General features: G+C 41.5%; 1 protein-coding gene across 6 annotated transcripts in view; it reads right to left on the bottom strand.

The window, feature by feature from the left end:
• The window catches only part of MOB2 (MOB kinase activator 2), a 121,390-nt gene that overhangs the window by 29,670 nt on the left and 64,729 nt on the right, over positions 1-26,991 (bottom strand). The window contains exon 1 of one of the 6 annotated variants that reach the window (XM_065840164.2): positions 3,784-4,006. The exons of the other annotated variants lie outside the window; for them this stretch is intronic. Within the exon in view, the coding sequence (XP_065696236.1) occupies positions 3,784-3,893 (110 nt within the window). The 5' untranslated portion in view covers positions 3,894-4,006. Of the gene's footprint in view, positions 1-3,783; positions 4,007-26,991 lie in introns of those variants that run through there. 6 annotated transcript variants of the gene reach the window in all.

The raw sequence follows: 26,991 nt of genomic DNA, 5'->3' as shown, positions 1-26,991 counted from the left end.
AGGACCCAAAGTGCCATGGCACAGCAAACACGCTGCAGTGTCAAAGAACAATCTGCCGCACTCAAGCAGCAGAGTCAAGATTTGAGCACTGCCACAGGCAGGGAACGCTGCGTTCTGAAGTCACCAGCACGCGGCTCTGAAGAACACTGGTGGCCAGCTCAGTTATCCGCTGGGACCAAAGCAGGGAGATCGCTCCTGTACCTGAGTCTGCCTTCCACTTGTGCTGCTTGAGGCCAGTATAAAGCACACCTCTGCAAGGGAGCCAAAAGTAATCAGCTGCTCCACAAAACCCTTGAATAATTAATTAAATAATGTTAAAAAGTAGAATAATATTCAAAGTTTTTACATTGTACTTTCCCTTTCCCCTGCCACCTGTGTACAGAACCACCAACTTGTAGAAAACAAAACAACAACAAAACAGAAAAACTGCATCCATTTTGTTTTTTCCCCTCCCTAACCACAGGCTACGTAATTACACAATTCATTAGAGGAGAGGGGAAAAATGGGATCAACACAGTTCAAAAACATCTGAAGTCAAATGAAAGCCCTAATTAAACACTGTGCCAAGGAATACACATAACTTCATTTCAGCTATGCTATGATTAATTTAAAAGGGAGATGACACTTTCCCAATGGTATTTCAATTTTTTAAAATCATTACAAGTGTGTAGTCTTGGTCTCATCCCTGAAGTGTTAAACACAGTTTACTAACCCTTATGATGAAAGATACAAGCATCTCCAGAGTTCTTCATAGCTGAATCACTAATAATTTAAAAGATTAATAATCCTAACAGTGGCTTTCATAAAAAATTAATTAGAAAGGCTGAGAGCACATCTGTTGCTTTTGTTACATTTTTACCCCTTTCTGGTTCAGTTGTCTTTTCCCCACGCTCTTTTAAACTCTTCTCAGGGCTGCTGCTTCTTCTCGTGGAGTCTTCTTGCTTCCTCACACTTCCCTCCTTGTTCTCTCCCTGTACTGGTTCTTCCTTTGGCAGCTGTTATTACCAGTGTACGACACAGACACTGTTTGGCACCCAGCAGCTAGGAAGACTTGGACCTACTAATTAATGAAAAGTTGCTAAAAGCTTCAAAAGAGTGAGTTATCTGTAAGAGTGAGTTACTTATAAGAACATACAACTCATGTAAATAATGTACAACAAATTTGCTATGGAGGAAAATCATACTGGAACAAGTGAGCTTTAGAATTCACAACCAGAAGACAGAAATGGAGGGCAATTTAGGGAAAAGATGTAGACTCTATTCCTTGTCCACTGTGAATTTCTACAAGTCCTTGGCAGGCTGTGGAGGGTTGGGAGGGAACAGTGGTGATGATGGTTTTCAGTTATTTCTGAGAAAAAATACTACAATGCAGTTGGCTGTCCATAACACCAGCCTATGCAAAAGCAAGATAACCTTTGATCTCACCACCGAGCCACTAGCAGGTCTGATCGACAGAAGAAAAATTACTTAATCCAAAGTTTAGTATTGATTCATCTGAAGTCTAGTGTTGATTCATCTTCTATATAGACTACAGAAAATTCAATCAGCCGCATTTCAGCTGGGCAGCCTTAAAAGTGCTGTTTGATACCCTTTGTCCTACACTTACTCAGAAAGAGACGGTAAACCATTACAGTAACATGGGATTAACCTCTCCTAACTTCCTATGACTAGGACATAAGTGCTAACAATTGAGCTGGCCACTGTATCAGGCTGGCATTAACCCTCTGCATTCAACCACATCTTTAAGCTCCCTGCTCTTCTCTACAAACAATAAAGTTGACCACGCTCAGCTGGGGATGCCTGTGTTCAAAGAAATCCCACCACAGCTGTCACCAACAAGCCACCATTTTTTGCCTACACAAGGTCCCATGTAATTCCTTCTTTCACCATCACTGGGCTCAAATTTTCTTAAGCGCTAATACCCCATTTCTGCAGTAAGGAAACTTCAACTGGACTTATTATTTACCTAGGCTCCTAGATAGTGCCTGTGCTCTTACACTGAGCTCTCTGCAGAACAGGATGAATTTATGACTTACAGAATAAAAAACGAAGAAAAGTAAGATGAAGCAACACATGTAAGGTCAGATAAGGCATCTGAAGTATATTGAAGAAAATAAAGAAGAGAACTGGGTGCAAAAGCATAACCCAGAATGAAAAGACATTTAAAAAAACCTCTACTACAACATAGTAACCACTTCCATCTAGTAACAATTTAGCAAAATAAAGTTATGCTATTAATTCCAGGGACCAAAATACTTCATGTATGACAACAACGTCTTGCAGCTTTCACAAGTTTTATAGTGCAGGTAGAAAATAAACCTCAGGAAAAAACAAGGCAAATACAATTATCCACAGTTTCTGCACATACTCCAGTTGGAGAAGAAATAAAAAGGCTATACTTTTTCAAAAGCAAGCATTGAGCATACCATAAAAATATATGTTTCACTGCTAAAACACAGGACGTTACCTATACTTTAAAATAAACCACCATAGATGCTGAACAAAAGGTCTGGCAATTCTTCCCTACAGAGGCACCCATCTATTTACATCTGGGAGTGCTGCCAATAGAACAGCTACCAAAAACTTCAAAGGGTTCATGGCATGAATAACAAGCCACTGGCCAAAGGATTTTATTATATGACCAGCTACATAACACCATCTCGAATGATAGACACCACCACCCCCTCAAAAAAAAAAAAAAAAAAAAGCAAAAAAGGGATGTTAAAGTTGTTAAAAAATCAAAAAAGAAATTTGAATTTCCTAATTTTAATGGGGGGGGGGGGGGGGGGAGTACTGCAATACAGCACTTCTTTAAGAGAAACTCCAAGCAGTCCTTGTCACCAAACCTACTTTGAGAGCAGTGAATTTCTCCAGTTTAAGTTGCAGCCAGAGCTCAGCTGCTTTGTGATCAGAACACTCTGCTTTAATAAATGCCTCCCCTAAACTCACTTGGGAAGAGAGGAGACTTGAGTCAACAGAGGAAGAGAGGGATAATGTTTCTGTTGACAAACATTTAACAACTGGCAACCGATAGTAAGAAACAGGGACAAACGAAAGCTTGTCAAATAAAGTTACGCAGAAAGAACAAGGCTCCTTTTTGGAGCAGCGCTACCATTCTTCATAGATCCCAGAAAACTATCTGAAAACACTTAACCAAAATAAAAAGCTGCAGTTGTTGAATAGCAAAGCTGCTAATCCTAATATTTGTGGTGACGCTTTTCCCTGCAAACCAGAACGGGCCAGAACTCCTCCAAATCAAATTACTCTGCGTCCTTTGCCAAGGAGTCTGGTTTTGGTCTCACTAGTCATACACGTCTCAGTGTTCACACAAATCCTTCTGAGGTACATGAGCAATTTTTTCCCCTCATCTTACGACACTTCTGTAGAAAACATGCCAAAGCATATGTAGCGTCTTGGTCAGATTCCTTATTCAGGAAAGTCAGGACCTTCACTGTCTGCTTACGTCCTGGAAATTCAGTTCTCAGGGAGCACAAATAAAACTTGTCTGCAGTATTATGCGTGGACAATATTCCAACTTCCACCCTCCCAGATTGCTATACAAGATCCAGAGGGAGCCAAACGCAGCTTCCCTCCTCCAGACACGAGAGGCACTAAGCAGAACAAGGCACCCGGGCCAGATCTTTAACTTAAGCTCCATCTCCCTTCTGGCTCCTCTCGGGGCCACACAGACGAGTCCCGGGGGCAGCCCCGTTCAGACACACGCACTGGCCCCGCGGGGCAGCCGCCCTGCCCTCCCGCTGCCCCCGGCGGACCCGTCCTTACCGCAGCACTTTGCCCACCGCCTGCAGGACCATTTTGCAGCTTAATCCGGGTTTGGGACTCTGGGCGACGACGGGCCGTTCACCGGGGAGGCTGCAGTGATCCCCAACCATGGTACGGCGGGAGGAGCGCGGCGCAGCCGAGCGGAGCGGGGAAACGCCGGGGTGCCGGCGGGCTCGGCCCGGGCTCTCCGCCGAGCTCCCCGCCAGCAGCCGCCCGCCCAGCCCGGCGCCCCGGCCCGGCCCGGCCCGGCCCCCGCCCGGCGCCGCCAATGGGCAGCGGCCGCGGCTCCTCCGCCCGCCGCGCCCGGCCCGGCCCCTACACCGGCCCTTTCCGGCCGGAGACGGGGCTTCTGCCGCGCCGCCCCGGGCCGGGTTACAGAACCATGTCTCTCCTCCCTCGGCCCGGGGCAAGGCTTGGCAAAGCATTTCAGAAAATGCTGCGAGGAGCTGCGGGGCTGCAGCAGGAGAGAGGAAGCTCTGGCCCTAGAGAGTCAACCAAACCAGCACTGTCCAACACAACCACCAGCATCAACAATAAATCCTCTGCTACTTCTTTGGGCAGCCAAAAAGTAAGCAAGACAAAGTAGATTTGCTAGGATGGTGATGCCACAAGACACACACTGCTGTTGCTGTCTGCACTACAGGCCCATGCGTAATGGAGCCAACGTCGGACTCCTGGTGAGAAATGGGAGTGATGATGCCTTTTTGCAAGCAAGACTTTGTACTGCTCTCTCCAGACACTGACAAACAAGGGCAAGAGCTAGCCCAAGAGCAAAGCTAGATATGTTCTGCCAGAAACATAGTGAATGTCAGCCCAGCACTGACATTAAGATCCTTACTAGAGGGGTTTTAAACAGAGCAAGGATGAAGAACAGTAAAGCCTTTAACAGCAAGAGCCACCTTGCCCTCCAGTAATGTACTGGAGTTAAAAGCAGGCATTTGAGTAATGGTCTTCAGAGGATAAGTGATTAAGTGGTGTCCCCAAACACAGTTTTACACAGAGAGGCCACTTTGCCATGAGTTTTCCTAACACACCTTATAAAGGCACTGAATGTCCAGTTCCTTAGCCACACCAGGTAACCACGAACCCCCCCAAAACTTTTGGACAGGCAGCTGTGCCCACAGCTTGCTGATGTAGCATTTAGAGCCAAATCATAACAAAAATGTGATGGGTGTGGCATAACATGACCTGTAACACAAAGGCCTGAGGACATTACTTATTCTGACACACTGAAACCTGATCCACGACATCTCTGGGAAAACAGTGGGTTTGCCATTTTACGTACACCTGCAACACTGGCTGCAGTTGAAGGGGCAGCTCCCCAGACAGATATTGCCAAGCACTCCAGTCCATTTAATAAACAGGCATCTTGCCCTGTAAAGAGAAGGCCAGACTTGTTGAATTAAACCTAGCACAAATCATGACATTGTTGCCACCCCCAACTCAGCATCACTTGGTTAAAGAGAGTGGGAACATGGCTACTGTTTGCACAAATCCAGGAACCACTGCCACATTACACAGCTGGAGGAATAATGTGCTACTCAGCCCCAAAGCACCAACCCAGGCAGTGGTGTTGTCAGTTACGTGCTGTCTTTTAGTCACACCTCCAAGTTAGGCCTCCACACCCTTGTGAAGCGGGAGGTATTTGTATTCCCACTCTCCAAGCAATCCACTTAAGACAGAGTTTTAATGACTTCACTGATAGCACACAGGAAGTCTGCGGCTGAACACAGCTCAGCTTTTCACGGAGTGGCCCCGTGCTTCATACAGAAGATTATCCAATCCTTGAAAAACCTGGTGCTCACTCAATCTTTTCCCCAAGCAACAGCGAATTCTCCCAGTAACATTAAAAACCAGTCCTGGCAAACAGAGGAAGGACATCTGCCAAGAGGGCAGTTGCCCTCCTTTCGTTCACCAGTCAAGTCTGCACAGAGAGAATGTTGTTCGTTAAAAAGCCACCCTAAAAACAACAAGCCTGTGATATAAAGCAGCTTAAGTTTTATTAAAAGTCTGTCTATCCAAAGTAAATTAAAGAAAAATCCAGGGGTAGAACCAAAATAAATACAGCTCTGTGGCGTTACGGTTGTATTAGAAAAGCTGGCCTCTCTGTGACTCCGACAGCTAACCATTCGCTCTTCAGAGATGGAGCTTCAATAGTCTCACACAGGTTAGGAACTCATGCTCTGCTGTTAAAACTGATAACCAAAATAAAATTTTTAAACCTGATATCTTTTTATTTTGACCCAGATAAATGACTCACTTCTCTATTCTGCTGGCTTCTGCAAACCAACATTTTCCTTTCCCTTTCCTCGACCATGTATCTCCACACATCTTTTCCAGCCTTTCCTCCACCTATCAGCTTTCCTTCATTCACGCAACAACTCCTTTTTGCATCAACTCCATGCTATGGTTTACCTGTAGTACTGGATTTTATGCAAATTGTGGGAAACCCCAGCATCTCAAAGTCAATTTTAAATGCTCCAAAATAATAAAAATGAAACAAGGTTATTATAGGAAGAACAACTTAAGCACATACACTTTATTTATATGGCATCAACATAAGTAATTTAAAACATGTGCAGTACAGATTCTCACACTTCAACAAGATTTAGAGCATATCAGCAGACACAAATGTGTTTACTTTAAAGGTGCTGCACCCAGAAAGTGCAGTACATGACCTAAAAGAAATGTATTTACTTGAATTCAACTACTGGTCTGACCTCTATATACACATATTCTGAAGGATGCATATCGGCACTTCCTCAAGGGTCTGTCTTACAGCCACCCAATATCCTGCCTGTTCACATCCATTGGTAGCTTCTTTTACACTTGCTTCCTCAAAATCCTCTGCACGTAACAACTGCTAAATCTGACCTCAGCACAAACGTGCTTCAGCAGTCACAAACTGCTTCAAGTGTGTTCCTTACCCACCAGCCAGACTTCAAAGATCATGGAGTTGTATACTGAAATCATCACTAAAACGTTAATAGAAATAGCTGTGAATGGACCTACCAACAGCTTTATGACTTGTGTCAGTCATATCACCAGTGGTGCACAGTAAGGGCTGGGAAGAGGGGAGCCCTGTTTCCCACCACTTAAACATGACTATTGGTTCTTATAGTACATTGACAAAGTTTTCTACATTGATCCGAACTACCAAGCCAAGTAATGGTATTTATAAATTCTATGAATAATGCTTTGTATTTATAATGATGTTATAAGCAGCAGTTACACGTAATTATTTGCCTCTTTCAGGGGTCCATAAAAATTAAGTGTAAAGCAACCACCACAGGGATGTATATTAGTACCCAGAGGTTTGGCAAAGAAAGCAAGTTATATCAACCCAGACAAGCAAACAATGTCAGGGGGGGAAAAAAAAAAATCATAATCACTATTTTGATTAAAGTACAATTCAGCATTTATATGTATAGGAATGAGGCCTTGTAATATCAGATTGTAAAGCTCTGTTTTAAATTAAACTGAATTTTACTGTGTGTCCCTGTCTGACATAGAACATTTCAATTTTGCTAGCTAATTAGCTCTTTGGTTTACCTCTAGTGTGCCCTGCTACCAGCTAACCAAGTACCCTTTCCCGTTACCAGACAGTTCATCCCTCAGGTCTCTGCAATCACTTAAATCAGCAACAAAAACCTTTTATCTTTTAGCTTGCCTCTAAGAAGCATTTATATTGAGATTACATTTGCTCTCCATTTTGTCATCCTCACACAGCAGCAAAGATGGCATGAGCAGCTCTGCTCCATATAGACAGTAAAGGCATGGCTTTTGGACAGAAGACAGATTGAAGTCACACGTCTCAACCTCAAAAAGTAGTTTGGAGGTGGTCATAGTGAAGGGAGAAATAAAAGATTTCAAGGGTATACTTTCAACTCCACTCTTGAGATAACAGCAGGAGAAACTGGTCTTCCTGACCACAGTGTTGTGAGATAAGCCGTATCAACAATAGTCAGAAATATTGCAGAAAGTTTGTGCATAAAGGATTCAGTTTAAAAGCAGCACATTTCTAAGTGACAAGGTATGTACAATTGCTGCTTTATTGAAAGCTTTGGTTACAATAAGTCAGTGTCTCTTCTGCAACCCCCACCTTTGGCTTCATCACTAATGTGTGGGTTTTTTTCTGCAATAGGCAGAGAAAAAAAAATGGTACACAATATTCTCACTTAATCCATAACGTGATAAACAATAAATTGCAGCAAGAAAAGCAAAATACAGCAAAATATCAGTAAAGCTTCAACAGATACTCCAAGGAGTTTATATTACGACACTTTGGAAAGGATGCACAAAATGAGAAGAACCAAGAGTTCAGGAAGTTATCACTTTACTAAACTAAAAGGAAAATGAATGCTGCTGTATGTACCAAACAGAAATCCTGATCTCAAAGGTACTGTATTTCTGGCATGTGTGTAGGCACATCTATTGTTCTGAAATCCTCTGAAATGTCAAGTTAAGTTAGGTTCATCAAGAAGTGTGTATGGATGAGAGCTGAACAACACAGATGTGTTGAAGGACGCAGCAATAGCAGTAGCTCAGCAGCAGATATTCAACTTTACCAGCACTGAACAAGTACCCAAGAACTATTAGGAAAGGATAGTATGGTGACACTCAGACTCTACATGGAGAAGTGATGTGAAACAGAGGGCAGAGCTGATTTTTCAATTGCCTGTTTTTCAGTCAGTTCTCCTGATTCAGCACACCTCAAGTGACAGAAGCCCTCTGCAAATCCCACTAGCAGGACACTTGTTTCCTGCAGAGCTGCTCCACGCAAGTTTGTGGCAAGTAGATTCTGAGTCGAAGAATTGCCATGGAGTTGGAGAGAAACATCAGATTCAGACCTTAGTTTGTAGTATCCCTGAAAACTTACCACTGTTATAAAAATAATTTATGCTTTTAAAAGTTATTATTCTGAATACTGGGCAAGTTCCAAGATTACTGCATTCTGTTTCAAGTTTCCCCTGCTGCCAACTGAAAAGGTTCTTTGCTTTCCATACTAAGGTGTTGCACACCATTACAAAGCACCCCATTTCAGCGACAGATGAAGCAGTCCCTATATGGTACCCTTTTTACATAGCTCATTCCAAAATAATACAACATCACAATGACACAGCCTCCAGAAGCAGAGAGTTTTCCTCTTTCTAGTTTGCAAAATAATATGATTGGCACTACTATTTCAAGGAACAATAAAATGGAAAATATTTACAAATAAACAGGTCAAATCTATCACCCTCATAAAACTGTCTTCCATATAGACAAGTTTGCTGGGCAAAAGCCCAGCAATAGCTCCAGGTGACGCTGAAGCTCAAGTGACAGGCAACATCCATCTCAGAGAGGATAAAATCCCTTTTTTTCTTTCAGTAGGGGATGAGGAAAGAAGAAAACACAAACAAGTAAAGATGTTCTGGTGAGGCTAATACATTTATCATTCTGAGTGCCCAAAAGGATGTCTTCCAACACATGCATCTCACAGATTAAGTCAGAGGAAGTTTTATTAAGCAGAATACCTGGTGATAGGCTGCATGGGATGCTCACAGCATACTGTAAAGACTGAGATGCTTAATTTATACCATTGCAGCTGCTGCTAGTTCCTTCCTAGAGACAACACAAGTGAGAATTTCATGTCACATTTCACCATTCCTTTTTTTTTTTTCCTTGTCCTAATTTTGAAGTTTAACTAGACTGCACCCCAGGGAAACATTAGTGCAATATGCATTTCATACAGAAAAACTAAAATGAAAGGCTCCTTTTTCTTCCCTTCCCCAAATACACTGGACCTCAAGAATCATATAAAGAGGTAACACTTCTAAAACTTGGCTAAGAAGCTCTCCCTGGGGATTGTTTAACATATTCGTAGATATTTGCTACATATATACAGAACTCTCCCTGAAAGCTTTACAACGCAACTACTGTTTTCACATGTTTGGGTAAATATGGCATGGAAAACAAAACCCTAATTGCAAATTGGCATGAAACTAGACTAAGGAGTCAAAGGTGTAATCAGCAGAGGAAAGGAGGGTATCTATGTCAGCACTGTTATTGGTCAGGACTATCTACGCTTGGGTGGGAAAGACAGAGAGAGAAAAAGGGGAGATGCTGGGAGTGAACTTGCAGAGTTTTCCCAGACAGTTGTACAGCCAATAAGGAAATACAAGTTTCCCTCCTTGGTGCTAAGAATCGCTTCATTTCAGTACAGCAAATTATTTTATCTGGTAATGTCATGTTTAGATGACCGCATGAGGGAAAAAACAATTCATGAAATAAGTGTGAAATATATTCTAGGAAATTTTTCTCCAAGCAGTCATTACAAAATATAACACACGGAGCTTACATTACATAAGATTAAACAAGGGGAAGCTATTCATTGTAATTTCTGGAACTTACAGAATCATTCCTTAGCTACTACTTCTAACGAGCAGGTCCACAAAATCCAGAAGTCACAAAATTAACTTGGTTCACACCCAGGCCAGTGCACATCTGCATTCCACATACAACTCAAAACACACATGCTGCAACCCAGCTAATTTGATTTCTTAATACCTGACACGCCTCACACAGATCATTGTGACAGGGGGACAACAACAGCTTCTGCCTTGCAAACCATGTCATGAAGTATCTAACTTAAAACCTGAAGTAGCTCAAATTTATGAAAAGATGAAAAAATTTCCAGCCGCGGTTCAGCCTTGCAAAGCTGTGTAAGTATTTGCATTGCAGCAGCTCAGCCCAGAGGAGCGGCCACTTCACAGCGCTGAAGTAAAACCTGTTTGTCCAGCGTGCATGTGAAGGCGTGTGCTGGAGATGGACACGGGGCTGCGGAAAGACACTGACGAGTAGTTTGTCACAGGGATTCGCCTCGGAAGAGGTGAGGCTGAAGTTACACAGCTGCATTTCAAACACTCGTGGAAGCATGATGATCTTGCCTTTGAGAAATCCTCAAACCTAATATACCACTGATTAAGCATTTCAAGCCATTCAAAAACATTAACAGTTCTATTTCAGTATAGTAAATGACAGATTTGTAAATTTACTGAAAAAATACCTAGAAATTCTTCACGCTTGGTTACAGTGAAGATGTTACACACAAGAGCCCATAATTTTCTCACAGCAGTGCTGTCTTTGGTCTTTGCCACGCTTGCCAGTCTTGGTTGTGTGGGAGCTCGGCTGCATGTGGGACACACTTACATAGGCACAGCCACACAAAACTGCACAGTCTAAGTAACCTGCTTGTAATTTTCCTAAAACTTGACATCAAAACACAGTCAGTTTTCATGCTTCGATTCTTCTGATAAAGAAAATGGCTTACATGCATCCATTTACCCAGTTGATTTGAATCTCACACTTCGTACAAAACTTCAAGCACCTTCGAAAACCCAACATGGTCATATATTCTTGAGATCAACCCTCTCCCACAAATTCTTGGCAGATTTGGACAAGAAGCAGCAGAATAACACAATTTAAGATTAAGACTACCATACTTTTTTTTTCAGGCACTGCAGTAACATACAATGGAAGCACACTGATCTAGTTCAATAAGGAACTGATGGATTAAAAAAGCTTGTATACATAGAATTGTTTGGTTTGTTTCTAAATGACATTTCTTCAAAAGCAAGTTAAGCTAGTAGTTTAAAAACAAAAACCACCAAACCAACAAACAAAAAACCACACACAAAAGAAAAAAACAAAACAAAACAACAACAACAAAACAAAAAAAAAACAAACAACAAAACACCAACCAAAACCAACTCAAAGAACACCCAAAAGAGTAACATTTATGGAAAATATCACATCTCTATACGACAATAACATACAATACAACTACCTGAATTATCTCAAACAATCAGAACTTTCCTTTTTAGGCTCAGAATATTTGAAAGCAACCTTTTTAAAAGTAAAAAGCCCCTCCTGGAAGCACACAGAGGTCAGGAGGAGATCTGCTTATGACAGAACTGCCTTCCAAATTGTGGTTAGATTCTTGCTTTACAGTACACAAGTATTTTTATTACTGTGACATTCTTGCACTGGTTTAAATCCCTGACTAAGAGGCAATCACATCTTGAGAGAAGTGTCATAAAAGAAACTTGTGTGAACCCAAATCTCATCTGATCAAGGAAAAATAAAATAAATGGTAGAATGTAGAGAAGAGACCTGAGTTTAAGCCAATCATAGAGAAATAAAGATACAGGTTTAAAAATAACACCATTAAGCACAGATCTGTCTCTGAGCAACACTACTGTATATAAAGCTTTTGTGATGCTGTCTTGCTTAAAATGCCCATTTTGCCTAGAATTTGTCCTATGGCCATACTCACACTTTCTCCCCCCACAGTCCATTACAATTCTTGAATGGATGTCTATTTACTAGGAAACAAAGAAAAGCACTGGCTGACAGAAGAGCTTTGTCCTTCTGGTTAGATAAGATTGCCATGTTCTAGCAATGCAATAACAAAATTAGCCTTGCCTGCTCTCAGCACAAAAAAAATATCTCACTTAAGGTCCTGGACAGAAACTGAAGAGAGGACATTACTGTACCTACCAAGACAATTCTGCATGAACTTTGCTGAATAAGTTTCTAACCCAATTCCACAGGGAAAAAAAAAAAAAAAAAAAGAAGTAGTAAGTAGTTACTATAATCTACATTTTGCATACCTAGTTTTGCAGACTTTTCCTAAACTACTTGTTTTCAGACTTGATCCATATCAATATGTACTGAGACTAGGACCAATGGGTGATAATGTCATACTATCATAGTTCCTACTTTACTGAGAAACACCATTGCCATGAACATGGCAAAGACATCTTTTTCAAAATGCTTGATGAAAATTGCTTTGTGATGAGGAAAAGGCCCTGAAGATGCAGTGTTACTGTGAGGAGACACAGGCAGGTTAGTGCCAGAGGAGAAACAAATACTATGCGCAAACAGAAGAGGGGAAGGATGACTTCAGACTTCTCAAAAGTCCAACTCTGCCACTACTTCCTTGGAAGCACGAGAGAAAGTGAACTCCTCTCTAAAGCAAGATAAATATATATGAAATTTCATCTAATTTCAGTGATGCACACTACCTGAAGTATTCTAGCATTTTTCTAGACTTCTTACTGGTGAGGTGAAAGTGAATATCAGAATATGTACTCATCCCGTATCTTGAGCTACTTCTGCACTTTGAAAGGACGTTATATGCACGAAGCAAATGTGCTCCAACACACAATACATGAACCTTTCTCTTTTGACGTTCTGCCCTAAAAAAAGGTTTGAAACTAGGGAAAATACATTGTGTTCCACTATGCAAATAGCAACTTCCCTGTATAATTATAGTACATTTTGCTGAGAATTGCATCATGACTAGTGTACTACCAAGAGGACAAACATTTAACCACTATTCTTAGTTTAGTAGCAAATTTTTCCCACATTACATAAACACATACACACCCACATGGGCAGCACCATCAATCTTTTCATTGTTTTTACTTTAGGAAAGGAGCAGTTATTTTTAAATTTCAGTAGCTTTATTTTTGTCGATGTTATGAAACAGGTATTAACTTTTCTCCTTCTGCTTTCTTCAATATTATTCTTCCCTTCTCTTTACCAGAGTTTCCTTAACTTTCTGTAAGACAAGACTGTAAAACAGGAATTAAAAAATTGGCATGCTGATTCCAAAATATCCTTAAAACTTCAGTAAAACAATTCACTTCTAAATGTGTTCTCAACAAAAAAAGGAGATTGTTGAGGAGTTTCTCCCGATGTTTTCATAAAATGGAAGTAGCACACATCTGACAAAAAAAGAAATAGGATGTTCTTTTAGTTCGCACATATTAACCAGAAGCACCAGGAACAAAACATAGCAGATTGTTGAAAATATCGAAACTTTACAAGGTCCTCCACAGATGGCCAGAACTATGAACCACACAAAATTATCTGAACAGCCTTATACAATTTTACTTGCGCAAAGATCTCTGTCAAAGAGTCAGCCAGCTCAGGGTAACCACACCCAAGCAACAGACACATTAAAAGATGACATGGAACAGGTAAGAAGAAATTAAGCACTCAAAAGCTAACCTTAGTATATCAATTTGCACTCCATATTCGAGCTTCTGATTATACTTCAGAATTCAGTTTTTCAATTCTTCGGTTGGAGGATGGTAAAATACAGAATATAGATTCTGTTCCCAGTTACTCTCCTACATGCTCAGTGCTAAATCTAAAAGAGCATATGAATGCTGTTAAGGATCCAGTTCCAGTCTTCTCAATCTACCCAGACTGTTAGATATGTATATAAAACCAATCAGCTTCAAAAAGAATTTGTGTGTGTGTGTGTGTGTGTTCAAGTGCTATATTAAACTGGAAGTTAAAAGGTTGGATGTTAACCTCTTTAAGAATCACGATCAATACAATACAGCTTCTTCAGAGGGCCACGGAGAAGCAGGGATGAAGGCATGGTATTTTAGCTCTACAGGGTAGAAGAAAACTCTCTTCCCAGTACACACTGTACATTTTTATAATTAACACACAGCCGACTAAATGCAAATTTTGAAAAGAATCTTTATCATTAGAAGTACAGTTGTTGCTTTTAATGAGAGAACATACAAAACATGTTGCTGTTTCTGAAAGTAATAAAATATTTTATTCCACAACTTAGGCTTTGCTTTGTTTGCATATGCAAGTATTCATGCATATTTGGAACCTGACCACAGCTATATTGCCTAGATGCTTTTTAACTGGCAATTGTTGCACAAAGTATCTTTCTGTGTGCCTTTCCCTATGACCAAATAAAGAAACTGGTAAAAATCCACCTAACTGAAGTCAATATCCGCATCCATCACAATTTGGGTGCATACCAAAACATAGAATAGATACAGAAATAATACCGCTGAGGAGTGAGGCCTTTCTATCAGTGAGCTGAGCAGTGACAGACATCCATGACCCTGTAATCCCCGACCTCTCGATGTTCCTTGACACTGCAGCCCATCAAGTCCTTCTGGTTGGCCTAATGTAGGTGGGAAAATCTAGGGCAGGGGGAGCCGCTAAACAAACACTGTTTACTTCCCACACCAAAAGGGACAATAAATTATGCCTCACTGTCTGAAGATTCAGTAAGTCCTTCGGGAAACAAGCCTCCTCAGATACTGCCTTCTGAAAAGGTGAAGTTGTTGGAGAAAGAATAAATTGGCATGAATTCAGCTGTTAGCAACATGCAGGCAATGTACGGCTCCTCTTTTGCCTCACATGACTATTGCGTTGTCTTCACCAGTAATGGTTTGTTGGAGATATTTTGCCTACAAAAATATAGCGTGCCAGCAAACAGTGACTGCTACTGTAGGCACGGCACTTCCCATGAAACCTGTGCTTCACACACGCATTTTAGAAGTCAGCCCTCACCCTCACCTCTGAGTTGTCCAAGTAAAACAAGCTATAGGCTTTTTTTTTTTTTTTTCACCAGTATAACTACATTTGACTTTCTTCCAGTGCAGGTGTTCTCTCAAAAACCTTCTTCATACCCCAACCAACAACGCCAGAAAACATTTGGAGCAGAGACAAAACGTATGCGGTTAACGCCCAGCTTTTCCAGTGGGTGATTCACAGGTTTCCTCCAGCAGCATGCTGAGCTCTACACCCCGGTACCCACCCGGCGCTTCCCTGAAATGCCTGATTTGCCGGGATTGCACGGATCAAAGGCGCGGCACGTGCAGGGGACGCCACAGCCACCTCAGCCACCTCCCTCCCACTCAGGAGCCCACAGAGGACAGCAGTCAAGGCTGCCCCTCTGCCCCAGGGAAGCAGAAGCAATTAGGTGCCAGCCACAGAACCAGCTACCAGAGCCCAGATGCCCAGGTACGCTGTATTTCAGCACACCACAGTAGCCCGAGTGGGAGGTTCTAGGGTCAGAATCAGCCTTCAGTTTTTGTCTGCCTTCCATCTATTTATCCCTGTAGTGAATCCAAGGCTTAATTAGCCTAAAGCACACCTTCCAGAAAGGCATCTGGTTTTAACTTGTATTTCTGACTAGAAAGAAAAATCACTGATTTTGCTCAGTAATTTGTTTCAATGGCTGATCATGTCTATTGTTAAAACACATGTCTTTTGAATATTTGAAGCCTCCTAGCTTTAACATCCATTTATGTTTCCAATTGTTATCCTTCCTCTGTTAAATTATAGCTGCTTTCTTCCTTTTTTTTTATTTTTTAACTTCATTAGCTAGATGATATATTCACCTTTTGACCTTCTGAGAAACTAAAAATTTTGCTTATGTCTCATTATTAGGAATCTTTTTTCCAGTCTAAATACTGTAGGTCTTCTCTTGCCTTTCTAACCTAGAAGGGGTCCAAGTGCCTCCTCAAGACAATATAAGTACAACTGATCAAAAGAACTGGAGCAGTTCTTTAAAATCTTAATAGGGATGAACAAGCACACAGAATTTTATCTTAATGCCCCAACAAATTAAAGGACCATTTTTCATTTAATAATGTTGCAAGTTTAAAATGTTTAAGTTTCTAACATTTAGAAATTCTACGAATATTTGCATCCTAAGACAAGAGAAAGAATACTAATACTCATTATTTGAGCAAGAAAAAAAAATCCATAAAATTATCAATTTATTTAAATTCTCCAGACAGAGCAGCTATAAATGTAATTTAGCCTTTGTTTTATAAATATTTAATCAGCTTAATAACAATTAAGATAATTTCATCCCACACAGGTTGCACTACCTTTGATTAAAACTTCAAGGAGGAAAAAAAAATTAAAAAATCTTGTTTTTCTTGTTATCCATTTTCTTTGCTTTCTTATTCACAATCATGGGGTGGAAAAAAAACACAGCATGATCATGATCATTCAAAATCAGGTTGTAAGAATTAAATGGAGAGCACATGGCAAAAGTATTATGTCCCCCACCACCTAAAATTAGCTCCTTACCACTGCATTGCTTCCACTGTAACCCATGAATACCCTTGAGCAACAAACAGTATTGATCCAAGCCAAATTATCTGACCCAAGGGACTGTGTAGAAAGGAGTTGGGAAGATGATACAGCCTAAAACCTGAATGAATACATTTTATAATCTGCTAATGTGACCATTAGTGTGGAGAGCCACTCAGTTCCACTTTGCTGCCTGCTGTCTCCAACACGTTCCTCATTCTTCCCCCTTATAGTCAGAAAGAGCTAATGCCTCCACCCATCCTTTACAAGGAACGTATTCAGAGAGCAGCAATAAAAGACTCCAAATTGAGTGTGCCCCCCAACTCCCTCATTACTGTCCTTTGTCTCGCTTTAACAAAGCTACTTTTAACATACAGAACTCAGAAAATATATCTATCCATACCTGAACTCACTGAAAAACATCACCCACTCTTACTCTCTCCATATACACTCCATATACATAAGGATTGCTGAGTTGCCTGATAGATGAGAAACCCAAGGCTTGTTTTCCATTATGCAAGTCAAAACTTGCAGACATCTCCCAGCTTCAACATGTTACACCTCTACTAAAAGTGAAAACTACAGTTTACCCTCTTTGGGGCTTCATTTACTGCCTTATTTCTAATTCCAGATAATCGACTCCCAACAAAACTTGAAAGCCCATCTCTCTCACCATGCAACAAAGGAGGCCAGTCCTCCTGTACTGTACACATCTGCTTTGGTACCACAACTTCTATTAGTAGATTGTTGCTTAAGAAAAACAGACTGGCAATGAGAAATAGATCAGCAGCTTGGTGTTTGTTCTACTTGTGTAACCTTTCACAAACAGCCTTGCATTTCCACATGAAGGCAACAAATGTCCACTTCATGCAAATACAAATATTAGATAATTGAAAAGCTGCAGTGTTGTTCAGAAATTGGCTGAATGGATAGAGAGAAACCCAACTAGACTGCCATTCTAAAACTTCTAAATTAAATGTTTTCATTTCTAAAAACCCATTTACTGTAAACCAATATTTAAATAGTGCTTATGCAGTCAACAAATACAAGTCATCGCTCCCTCTCTTAGCAGTGTTCTTTAGTAGCCCACCAGCACAAAATGCCACTAGGATCTTCTGAAACCCCTCTGAAGGCATCTTTTAGTGACACAGCTAAGATACTCTATGAGCCAACTTCTTCAGAGAGGATTATTCCCATTCATCCCTCCCTGACCAAACAAACTGGAAATGGTGCATTTTCATTGCCTGTTTTCTGCTGGTTTAACCCTGTGATGCAGCTCACCATGGAGCAATTTCAGAACTAGACATTTAAGAGAAACAGCAGAAGCCCAGCTAGGATTAGGAAATCCCTTTCAGAGGAGGCTTGCCACCATCATGGCTTAGCTCTACTATTGAAGGGCATGTTTATGCTAATCACTTCACACATGTGCTTGCCAAGAACAAAACTCATCGTGTATAACTACATCAGTTCCCATAAATGAGAGTGGTAAGACTGTATACAGACAAAAATTATACTTGTTCCATTGTTCCGTGCTGCCAGGACACGGTACTAAATAGCACTGTGGGAGGATGCTGGAAGTGCTCCGGAATGCAGAAAAACACTTGGAGAAATAGATGACTTGGACCTGAGACCAGAGAGGGGCAATCCAAGTGGAGCTGTTCAGTGCACACTCACATGTCAGAAAACAGCTCAAGGACCACAGTCATAGATTACCACAAGACAATAATCTCCTTCCAATCTTGCAGTTTTCTGACCACCCTTTGAAGGATCACTCTAAGTGATAACAATAAAGAAAATCAAGCCTGAGCATTATGCCTGTATCTGGAAGCGTGTATGAAGCTTGAAGCATGTATTTTGGGTAAACTGCGAATTACCCTCTTAAGGATGAGAGGAAGCATGCTCTTAAAGAAGCACTTTAGTTATAATATTTTTTTAATCTTCAGAGATGGATCTCTTTTGAAATTGCATTGCCATATTCCAGTATGAACTTAGATGGGAACAGACAAACTGCAAGTATTTTTCAAGAACATGCAATGAAAATATTTAACCAGTATTACAATATAGTTTATAACACAGAAACTCCCTCATCATTATCATACTTACTCATGCTACAGAGAACATTTATTATGATAAACTATCCTGCACTTACAGAAGCGGAAATTCAGACTTCTTATTTCCTATTGACAGTGCTGTGGCAGTGAAGTTGAAAACTTTGATTATTCTATCTAGCTTTTCAATACATGTAAAATATCAAAAGCTCAATTTATTTATTCATTCCACTAAATTTATCCAAAACAGCAAGGTATTCTCTCCCTCCCTCCAATGCCCTTCAGAATCACTATTGTGTGAGCTGATGGACAGAGCAAAACCAGAAAACTTACACACAACACAACTCCCTTCCAGAGCATAACACAGAAAAGGGAACTGATAATTCCACAACTGCTTTCTGAAAAACTTAAAGTCTCGCTTGTAGTTCTCCAGCCATTTTTAGGCTGATACTTATTCACAGGCCCCTCTACTACCGTGATGCACTACTACTTGTCCTGTATCTGAGCACTGTGATTCCACTAGTGATCATGTACTACATTATTGACTGCAAACTTCTCCCACAGAAAGAAAAAGTAAGGGTTTTTTTCCTTAAAAGAAAAGCATAAAGAGGAAACATGAACTCTTAACTAGTTTGAAGATGTCTTCATGAAAGTAAAATTTATTTTTGTAACTTGTAGCAGAGGAGCTGACTTTAAAACAGAGCAGTCCCAATTTGTACTATTTTAAATTAGGATGCACATATATGAATAATGTTCAAAATGTAAGGTGGGAAAAGGCTGGAGCTACTCTTGTTCACATAGTATGAGACAGAATTGGAACAGCCATAAAAATCTAAATTAATAGACTTGGTCTTGGAGAAACAGAGCTGCTGCACCTACATTGGTACCCCTGTAAGTCAAAAGAAAGATCATTCTATTCTTACACTGTACATTTTTACCGTTGTTACAAATTGATTAGCATTGCACTTGAAAAGAGCCACAATTACATTGTATCTTAAGCACACGTTCCCTCCCTGCCACTGTATCCCATATTCATTGCAAAACTCGCTCTTTGAAGTTTAATAACCTCTGACAAAAACTAATCCATAAAACTGAAAACAAGGGGTTTGGGAAGAAACCCTGCAAGGAACGGGGGAAGCTATTGACAATTTTTCTGCGCTTCAAAGATTGGGTCAAAGCGACATAATACAACCTACATGTCCAGCTCTCTTTATCACCTTTCAGCCAGTTTCTCTGTCATGAAACTTTGAGGGTAAGTCCCAACGAGACAGGCTGCATTAGAACAAGCCATTTTGCCAAGCGTTGAATAACTAAGGAACTCGCTGTAGCCTTCAGCCGTTCACACGCTCACGTTCAGGCTGGCAGCTGAGGCGGGTATGTAGTCACTGCCTGTCTTTTGTTTTTCAGAACAAGGAGAAAACACATTTTTCCCCTCCCCTGTCTGGGAAACAGGAAGTAGATTCTTATAAAGACTCTCCCACGTACAGACTGGGCAGGAAAAAGGCGGAGTTTGGCAAAATTAAGATTTGTTCTTCAAATGCAGACCAGTAATTATTCTAAGGTAAGCGACAGGATGGCTTGGCTTACTAATGTTTACCCATTCTGGTGCTGCTGTTTTCAAATGTATTTATATTCCATGCAGACTTACCCATAAATGTAAAAAACAGTTATTTTTACCTGAGTTTTCAGGTGGTTAGATTCTTGCTCAGACTTTATTTACCTTTACATAAAGGCAACTAATGAAAATAAAATGCCTTTTTAAATAACTGTACAAGTTAATTAGTTCTTAAGCTCCTTATAAAATGGCTAGACATTTTTATCCCTATTTTATAAATGAGGCTATACTGTTTCAAGTGCACTATATAGCTCCCCAGAGCACATGAAAAGTTCCACACCTTCACTTCAGAAACCATAAGCTAGTAGCAATATTGTCTTTAGCTCAGGGGAAAAAAAATCATTAGGACAGAAAAGCATGTGGATTTTCTATGGATGTCAGTTACTTGATAACTGCACGTCTGGAAGGACAGATTTTCTTGTTGATTTTATGTATTCCAGGAACTTATGTTAAAAACTAGTAATGGAGAGAAAATTAGCATGAAGACAAAGATGTTTCCTCACTGAAAAAAAATCCTGAGATACCAGTTTGAAACTACCTGTGTATGAGCTACCCCCCAAAAAATCCTAAAATAACTTTCTAAACCCAAAAGTTAAGTATCTGACTGTATTTTTCACTAGCTAGAGTCTGAAATGTTTCTGTGACCATCTACATCAGAAAATCAGAACCTGGTTATGTAAGTGCTGTGGAAGGCCTTTCTAGTTATCGGTATGGGGGAAGGAACCCTAACCTTAGAAAAAGAATTTAGAAGTTGAACCTTGGGGCAAAAGTTGTGGATGATACAGAAGATGCTGAAGGAATATAATCATGATTGCTTATCCTCAGCGGGTACCAAGAACATACATATAACTTGTCTTTTGTTTTTATATGGGATGTCCTAGCGTACTTTTAAAATGCAAAATTTTGCATGAGATTACACTTTGTGACGTGCTCTAAATTTATTCTAGGCTTAGAGCTTTGTAAATGCTTTCATCAGACAGGAATGGCACAATTCGTTAAAAACATTAAGTTTTACTGAATTGGTTATCTGGCAGAAAAAAAGCAAACAAAGAAACTGGCATGTGCTCAGTATCCAACTTGTTCAGAGTTTATGCTGCCTATATTAAGAAAAGCTCTAATGTTCATGGAGTGCTATTAATCAGCAGCTCTCAAAATGGTTTAAACCACATTTTTCTTTTCTGTAGCATGTACCTTTAACATAAATTTGCCTAATATGCCTGTATCACATATTCCTCCATCATAGCTTATGTACCACAACTTCCAGCTCATGCCAGTGTGATCCATGCACATACCGTGACCCATCCCTTCTGTCAGTCCTCCTCTCCCCTCCCTGCATGCCAAAATCTCCAGCTCTCTACCCCTTCCATGAGTCTCCAGGCACAAAAAGAAGACTGAGCTAGTTTTCCAGCTTGTTGGCCAGAGACAACAGGCTCTCCTGCCTTGCCCTTTGCCATAGCTGCCCACCTTTTCTCCTCTGGATCCACCTGCGAGGACAGCGGCCAGGAGCACACTGTGCGGCTGGCTCCCACGCTAGAAAGGGGACCAGTCAGGAATTGGGGGCAGGCAAGCTCTGCAAGAAATAAACCACTCCCAGCACAGACAACTGCCTCAGGCATCGCGGGACAGGGTCCTGCAAGTAACTGCAGGGCTCCAACATCACCTCAGAAAGGCATCAGCATTGGTTTCAGAGTTCAAGGAAGTTGCCAGAAGGCATTTCATACCCTGTGGCTTGGAAGGGGTTAAGAAAGCTATTAAAAGATAATTCTCTGATCACAAAGCCTTCTCTAAAACAACAATCAGCCCCTACACAAATCTGCTCAGTCCCTTCTATGTCAGAGAACAGGAGGGAAACCAAACAAAGCAAATGGATAGTACTCTTCCATGAAAGAGGTGTTACAGACCTAGAAAAATGTTTTTCAAACAGCATTTTTTTGTTTAAAACATACTCTAGAACACAAGAAGAAAGGTCCCTCATGGCCTGAATGGTCAGTACAACAGCACAAATAACAGACAGATGTTCCTTTGGCAACATAGTTGATTTTATGTAAAATCTAAGTTGCACAGTAAGTGCCTGGGTAACTTCAAAGACCCTGGCTTTGTGCAAGCTAAGAGGCAGCGCAGAGCTCCAAGTGACCTCCTCTAAAGTCATCTTTCCACACTTGACTGCATCACACCTCAGTTTGGTATGTTATCCACCTTCACAGAAAGCATCTAACATCTAAACCACTTCGTAATAGAGTCCTAAACTGGATGGCAGTGAATCTCAGAAAGCCATATTCCAACTACTGAGAAATCAAATTATTTTAGTGAAAAGATGGAAAGAGCCTGAAAACACTCTGGCTGCTTTAAGTTCCTGAATAGCTATCTTAATTTGTGCTTGTTGAGGACAGGCTGAACAGCCTTTTAGAGCTTTAAAAATAAATAATTAAATAATGTTAAGTGCAGTGAGAGTCCTGAGCATATTACAAAACACAGCATTTAACACCATAAAAGTACTTAAATATGTAGTCAATGTAGTCTCTCTTCAGAGTGTTCTGTGAGCCATCACTCATTACAAAAATTCCCTAACAAGCTCCACAAAATGAAATTATAATGAAGAAACTCTCTCATTCCCCTCAGAAAACTGCCATGTTACTGTATCAAGCATATACTCGTAATTGAAACTGACTGGAAAAGCTAAGACTTGTCTTTGAAAAGATTAGGTGGAACACCTTGGAGTAATGTAGCTGCATGACTGCCATAAAATAAACCTCCCAAGCCAATAAAACCTGACAGGCACATAAAGTCAGCATGGTGCAGTCAGCTACGTAACATCCAGCATTACGATTTTTCCTACCAATGCACAACGCTGCGTTATCTTTAGCATCCATCGGCATTGCTGCTATTCTCTCCCTACATAGAATAAGTTAAAGAATTCACATTTTCTTTTAGCTGAGCTAGCAGCACTAGGCAAAGTGCTGGTTCATCCTGCATCACTAGCAGGACAGAGCTTCAGGAATGGAAGACTTAAAAAAAAATAATTCACAGGTTTTTCTCCATTTTTCTTAGCTTTAGAGCAGGCCATAATCAACAGTCCTCTCAATACAGCTATGAGGGAAAAACCTCAATTTACATCACCATTACTGTAGGTATGGTTTGAGAGCAGGTACGGGAAGAAAACAAACTCCCATTCTATTTCAAATGAAAGCTTGAATTAACTGAAAAAAGCTTTAGAAATGGCAATGTTTAACAAATTTGTTCATTATGCTTCCACAGTAATATCCCATTAAAGCTTTAGTCCCCAGAGCATTTTAAGGGGAAGATGCAGAAATAAACTGTCCATTGCATATCAAGCTACTAAATCTGCAATTCACAGTAACTGGTGTAAGAGTTCAGAGTTAATTTACTGCCTCTGTTATTTAAATTGGGATGTTAATAGTTCTGGTGTACAACAGATAAATTATATGGCTACTTTTAAAAGGGTACTTCTTACCCTCCCTTACCCTACCACCTTCATTATAAGCCCTAACCACACTACGTACTCCACAAAGCAGTTTACTTGGGGGGGAGGGAGGTGGCACAGAATCATAGAATTGTTTGGGTTGGAAGGGACCTTAAAAATCACCTAGTTCCAAACCCCCTGACATGGGCAGGGACACCTTCCACTAGACTGGGTTGCTCAAAGCCCCATCCCACCTGGCCTTGAACAATTCCAGGGATGGGGCATCCCCCACTTCTCTGGGCAGCCTGTTCCAGTGTCTCACCACCCTCATGGTGAATAATTTCTTCCTTACATCTTATCTATATCTACCCTCTTTTAATGTAAAGCTATTACACCTTGTCCTATCACTACATGCCCTTCTAAGGAGTCCCTCTGCAGCTTTCTTTTAGTTCCCCCTGAGGTACAGGAAAGCTGCTATAAGGGCTCCCCAGAGCCTTCTCCAGGCTGAACAACCCCAACTCTCTCAGCCTGTCTTCACAGGAGAGGTGTTCCAGCTCTCTGATCATCTTTGTGGCCCTCTTCTGAACTCACTCCAACAGGTCCATGTCCCTCTTAAGTTTGGAACCCCAGAGCCAAATGCAATACTCCAAGGTAGAGTCTCACAAGAGCTGAGTAGAGGTGGAGAATCACCTCCCTTGACCTACTGGTCACACTTTTTTTGATGCAGCCCAGGAGACACTTGGCTTTCTGGGCTGCAAGCAGCCATTGCTGGGACATGTTGAGCTTCTCATCAATGAACACTCTCGAGTCTCTCTCCTCAGGGCTGTTCTCAATCCATTCTCTACTCAGCCTGTATTTGTGCTTGGGATTGCCCTGACCCATGTGCAGGACTTTGCATTTGGCCTTGTTGAACTACATGAGGTTTGCACGGGCCACTTCTCCAGTCTGTCAAGGTCCCTCTGGACAACATCCCTTTCCTCCAGCATGTTGACCACACTACACAGCTTGGTGTCACTGACAAACTTGCTGAGGGTGCACTCAGTCCCACTGTCTGTAACCTCAAAGATGCTAAACAGCACTGGTCCCAATACTGACCCCTGAGGAATGGCACTCGTCAATGATCTCCACCTGCACACCAAGCCATTGACCACAAGTCTTTGAGTGTGACCTTCAAGCCAATCCCTTATCCACCGAGTGGTCCATGTATCAAATCCGCGTCTCTCCAATTTAAAAAAAAGGATGTTGCGTTAGACAGTGTCAAATGCTTTGCACAAGTCCAGGTAGGTGATGTTGGTTCCTCTTCCCTTATCCACCAACGCTGTAACCAAACCCCATCACAGAAGGCCACCAAATTTGTCACGCATGATTTGTGAAGCCGTGCTGGCTGACACCAATCACCTTATTTTTCATGTGCCTTAGCATAGCTTCCATGATCTTGCTGGGCACAGAGGTGAGACTGACTGGCCTGTAGTATCCCAGGTCTTCCTTTTTTCCCCTGTTTAAAAGTGGGGGTAATGTTTCCCCTTTTCCAGTCAGTGGGAACTTCACTGGACTGCTACAGCTTCTCAAATATGATGAAAAGTGGCTTAGTAACTTCATTCACCAGTTCCCTCAGGACCCAGAGATGCATCTCATCCGGTTGCATGGACTTGTGCACCTTCAGGTTCCTTAGATGGTCTCGAACCTGATCTTCTCCCACAGTGGGAGGTTCTTCATTCTCTCGGTCCCTGCCCTTGCCTTCTGCAACTTGGGCAGTGTGGCCAGAGCACTTGCCAGTGAAGACTGGGCAAAGAAGTCATTGAGTATCTCAGTCTTCTCCATATTCCAGATAACCAGGTCTCTTATTTCCTTCCAGAGAGTGCACACATTTTCCCTACTCTTTCTTTTATCACCAATGTACCTACAGAAGCTTTTCTTGTTGCCCTTGACACTGCTGGCCAGATTTAATTCCATCAGGGGTTTAGCTTTCCTAGCCTGAGCCCAGGCTGCTCAGGCAATTTCTCTGTATTCCCTGAAGGCTGCCTGTCCTTGCTTTCACCCTCTGTAGGCTTCCTTTTCATGTTTGAGTTTGTCCAGGAGCTCCTTGTTCATCCATGCAGGTCTCCTGGCATTTTTGCCGGACTTGTTGGTTGCAATGCATCACTCCTGAGCTTGGAGGAGGTGATCCTTGAATATTAACTAGCTTTCTTGGGCCCCTCTTCCCTCCAGGGCTTTATCCCATGGTACTCTATCAAGCAGATCCCTGAAGAGGCCAAAGCCTGCTCTCCTTTAGTCCAAGGTAGTGAGCTTGCTGTGTGCCCTCCTCACTGTCCTAAGGATCCTGAACTCCACCATTTCAGGGTCACTGCAGCCAAGGCTGCCATTGAGCTTCACATTCCCCCCCCAGCCCCTACTTGTTGGTGAGAACAAAGTCCAGTATAGCACTTGTCCTTGTTGGCTCCTCTGTCATTTGGAAAAGGAAGTTATCATCAACGCATTCCAGGAACCTCCTGGACTGCTTATGCCCTGCTGTATTGTCTCTTCAACAGGTTTCAGGGTGGTTGACTCCCCCATGAGGACTAGGGCTTGTGAATGTGAGGCTCTCCTGTCTGTCTACAGAGGGCCTCATCTTCTTGGTCAGGTGGCCTGTAGCAGACTCGCACTATAATGTCACTTGTCCCTGCCCTCGCTTTAATCCTGACCCATAAGCTCTCAGTCAGCTCCACATCCACCCCCACACCAAGCTCCACGCACTCCAGCTGGTCACTGACAGAGGGCAACACTTCCACCTCATCTCCCCTGCCTGTTCTTCCTACAGAGCCTGTGTCCTTCCATTGCAACACCTCAGTCACAGGAGACATCCCACCACATCTCTGTGATGCCAATAAGGTCATAGCCCTGCGCCCATCTCCAGTTCCTCTTGTTTACTCCCCATGTTATGTGTGTTTGCATAGAGGCATTTAAGTTGGGCCCCCAATAAAGCTGATTTACTGGCTGGAGTGCTGTCATAGAAGACATTGAAGAAAAAAAAAAAAAGTTCAGTGTCTGAAGTGTTTTGTTGTTCCCTGTTCTGCCTCCAGGTTGTTAATGGAACAACATATTTGTAATGCTTAAATCCTAGTATGAGCATTTATCACCGCCTGAGATTCTGTATAAAAGCAAGGATGACAGTTTCCTTGAATTTGTGCCACAACATTGTTTTATTTCAAGAGGTCAGACATTTCCAGTAA

Source organism: Patagioenas fasciata, chromosome 5 (genome assembly GCF_037038585.1).
Source record: "Patagioenas fasciata isolate bPatFas1 chromosome 5, bPatFas1.hap1, whole genome shotgun sequence".
Classification (NCBI taxonomy): Eukaryota; Metazoa; Chordata; class Aves; order Columbiformes; family Columbidae; genus Patagioenas; species Patagioenas fasciata.
This window is presented reverse-complemented; position numbering and strand designations above follow the sequence as displayed.